At 42.0% G+C, this 2883-nt stretch overlaps 1 protein-coding gene across 1 annotated transcript; it reads right to left on the reverse strand.

Annotated features, from left to right (window-relative positions):
• Nucleotides 1-368: 368 nt before the first annotated feature.
• LOC308149767 (microcephalin-like) lies at nt 369-2660 on the reverse strand (the record flags this gene model as incomplete). The annotated part of the gene is made up of 3 exons (XM_080522658.1): nt 369-581; nt 1457-1548; nt 2624-2660. The coding sequence occupies 3 exons, from the start codon at nt 2658-2660 to the stop codon at nt 369-371; spliced, it is 342 nt and encodes a 113-aa protein (XP_080378784.1).
• Between the last annotated feature and the right edge of the window lie 223 nt (nt 2661-2883).

Below are 2883 nucleotides of genomic sequence, written 5' to 3' on the forward strand. Positions count from 1 at the left end.
AATAATTATATATTCTGACGTTCATATGAATGAATGAACAAATCTATAAATAAATAAATGCAATACATCATCAAAATCTGTCTCGCGCGCCCCTTTCCCATGTCACAATGTCAATACCGGGTTCAGCGTAAGGTCAGTGTGTCTGCAATTAGCCTGCATTGTTTTTTCATTTACCGCGCAAAGACATTTTTGAGAGCAATGAACAAGCAAACAAGCAGAATCATGGAACATGACAAACTGACAACAGATCATCCATCACAAGCTAGCAAGGATGCTGAATATTTTGTTCGGATGAAAAGTCACCATAGCCGTCCAGAACAGGTAATGATGAAGTGCGCCAAAGTTTCTGATAAAGCGTTGGAGGCTAGCTACCTCGTAGCCGAAATTATTGCTAAGGCGAAGAAGCCACACACTATAGCCGAGTCCGTAATATTGCCAGCATGCACAGCAATAGTTAATAACATGGCCACCCAGAGAACTGATACAAGCTTCACACCAGTCTTCTGGGCTTTATCCCATGTGGCTGGATGGCCGTGTTGAAAGACCACATGGGTGACTCGCTTATTTAATATTTTTGTCACCTGCAATTGTAGAAGGAAGGTCACAGTGTGAAGGACAAGAGTATCATTATTTTTAAAAAAACTTCAGTAAATGGTATGTAGGGGTTTAAACAGGGTTCCCACACCTTCTGAAACATCAAATTCAAGCACCTTTCAAGGACTTTCAAGACTTAATTCCGCTCACAGACAACAATTAAAAAGAGAGGCTTTTGAATGTGTGAACACAGGTCTCTTGCCTTCTCTACCACAACACAGCGAAACAATACATTGTGAAATATGTGTATGTAAGTAAGACATCAGGGGTAGGACAGGTAGTATTCCAAGGCCTGGTACTTTTCTGGAGCTCCAGGCTAGGGGTGGCTGGTAGGTAGAGAGGCCGGGTTAGAGGGTTATAGGTCTAGGAGAGTCAGATGTGAAGATGCTCTCTGATGTCCTGAAGGATCCACTCTGTAGGCTGGAGACATTGGATTATTAATGAGAATATTCAGAACTGCACTAAATGTTGTTATGAACAGTTTGGTGGTAATAGTATCACATCTCATTGCAACATGCTCAGCATTTCTTAAACTTCCTGTAATGTTGATTACATTCATTATGTTGATATGTTGATTAGCATTCTGGTGTTAAGTTACATATACTGTGTTAAGTTAAGCAATGTGGCTTATCTACTATAATTAGGTTAAACATTTTTAGGTTTTTTGTTTAGTTTTTTGAGAGAGAGAGAGAGAGAGAGAGAGAGAGAGAGAGAGAGAGAGAGAGAGAGAGAGCGGGGAATTCAAGCACTTTCAATGACCCATGTCTATTTTCAAAAACTTTCAAGGCCTTGATTTTCTTTTCTCAAACTCACAAACTTTCATGGATTTCAAGGACCCGTGGGAACCCTGTTTAAAACTCACCTCAGCTCCCATATCGCACAGCTGCTGGATGATGGACTTGGAGTAATTCTCCGTTTTGCTTCTGGACCACACATCAACATAGGCCACAACATCTGCACAAAATACCAATAGCTCACACTCGGTGAATGTATAGACCAGCGTTTCTCAACCGGGGTGCCGCGGCACACTGGGGCGCCGCCTGGCGTCTTCAGGGGTGCCGTCAAATAATTATATATTCTGACGTTCATATGAATGAATGAATAAATCTATAAATAAATAAATGCAATACATCATCTGATCAAAATCTGTCTCGCGCGCCCCTTTCCCATGTCACAATGTCAATACCGGATATCCTATGTTCCCCGCTCCCGAAAAAGGGTCCGATCGGGCAGGGCAGTCTCGCTCGCCGGCAGCGTGTGGAGGTGGTTGTTCTATATGGATGATCGGTGACATTATTCTCTCGTCCGACTTCGGAAGCTAAGCAGGGTTGGAAAGTTCGGGAAATAACGCACAGTTTCGTTTTCATGCAATGAATTTAATACATCCAGACAAGGATGCGCGCAGCGGGAGAGAGAGACGCATTTTCTGGCTTAATAACTCTGCATCCCCGGTGTTTACGTTGAATGGACTGGATAGGTGTTTCCAATGAAATGTGGGAATATGAAAATGAATGTGTTCCATAAATTCCCGCGTTTGTTCGGTCACTGTGTCATGTTTATACAGCACGGTTACGTGCCTGATGCCTTTGATACACACTTGCCTTTTTCACTCCCTCCTCTCTCTCTCAATAATAATAATAATAATACAAATTTTTTTTGTATCAATAGCCGCTGTGTGTGTGTGTGTGTGTGTGTGTGTGTGTGTGTGTCTGTGTGTGTGTGTGTGTGTGTGTGTGTGTGTGTGTGTGTGTGTGTGTGTGTGTGTGTGTGTGTGGGGCTGTCTGGGTGATGCAGTGTCGTTTTTGAATAGCTATATTTTAGACTGGGGTGCCTTGAGATTTTATCGACTTTTGAAGGGTGCCGTGACTGAAAAAATGTTGAGAAACGCTGGTATAGACAAACAGTTGAGATACCAACGCCACTCTTCTAATTCTAAATGATTTTTAGTAATAGTGTTAGACATCAAATGAAAGCAATGTCTCACATCTGACCCAATGCAGTGTCAGACTACATCAGCATTTTGGCCTACCTTTAAGGATGGCAGCAGAGTTGCTGTTTGTAGTCATCTTATTCACATTCACCTGTAATCATGAACATGACAATAATTAGTGTGCTTGCTACTTCTCCTACATCTTATGCCAAAAATATGACCCAGCTGGTCTATGCGGTGCAGGTTTATGTATGATAAGAAACAGGAAAGTGAGTTATTACTCTGATAACAAACAGGAAAGATGACAGTTGAACAGTTGAACAATAGCAATGGAATTTCAAACCCAACAAGAGGGTCCT

This window comes from Nansenia antarctica (assembly GCF_963989245.1).
Source record: "Nansenia antarctica genome assembly, chromosome: 2".
NCBI lineage: Eukaryota > Metazoa > Chordata > Actinopteri > Argentiniformes > Microstomatidae > Nansenia > Nansenia antarctica.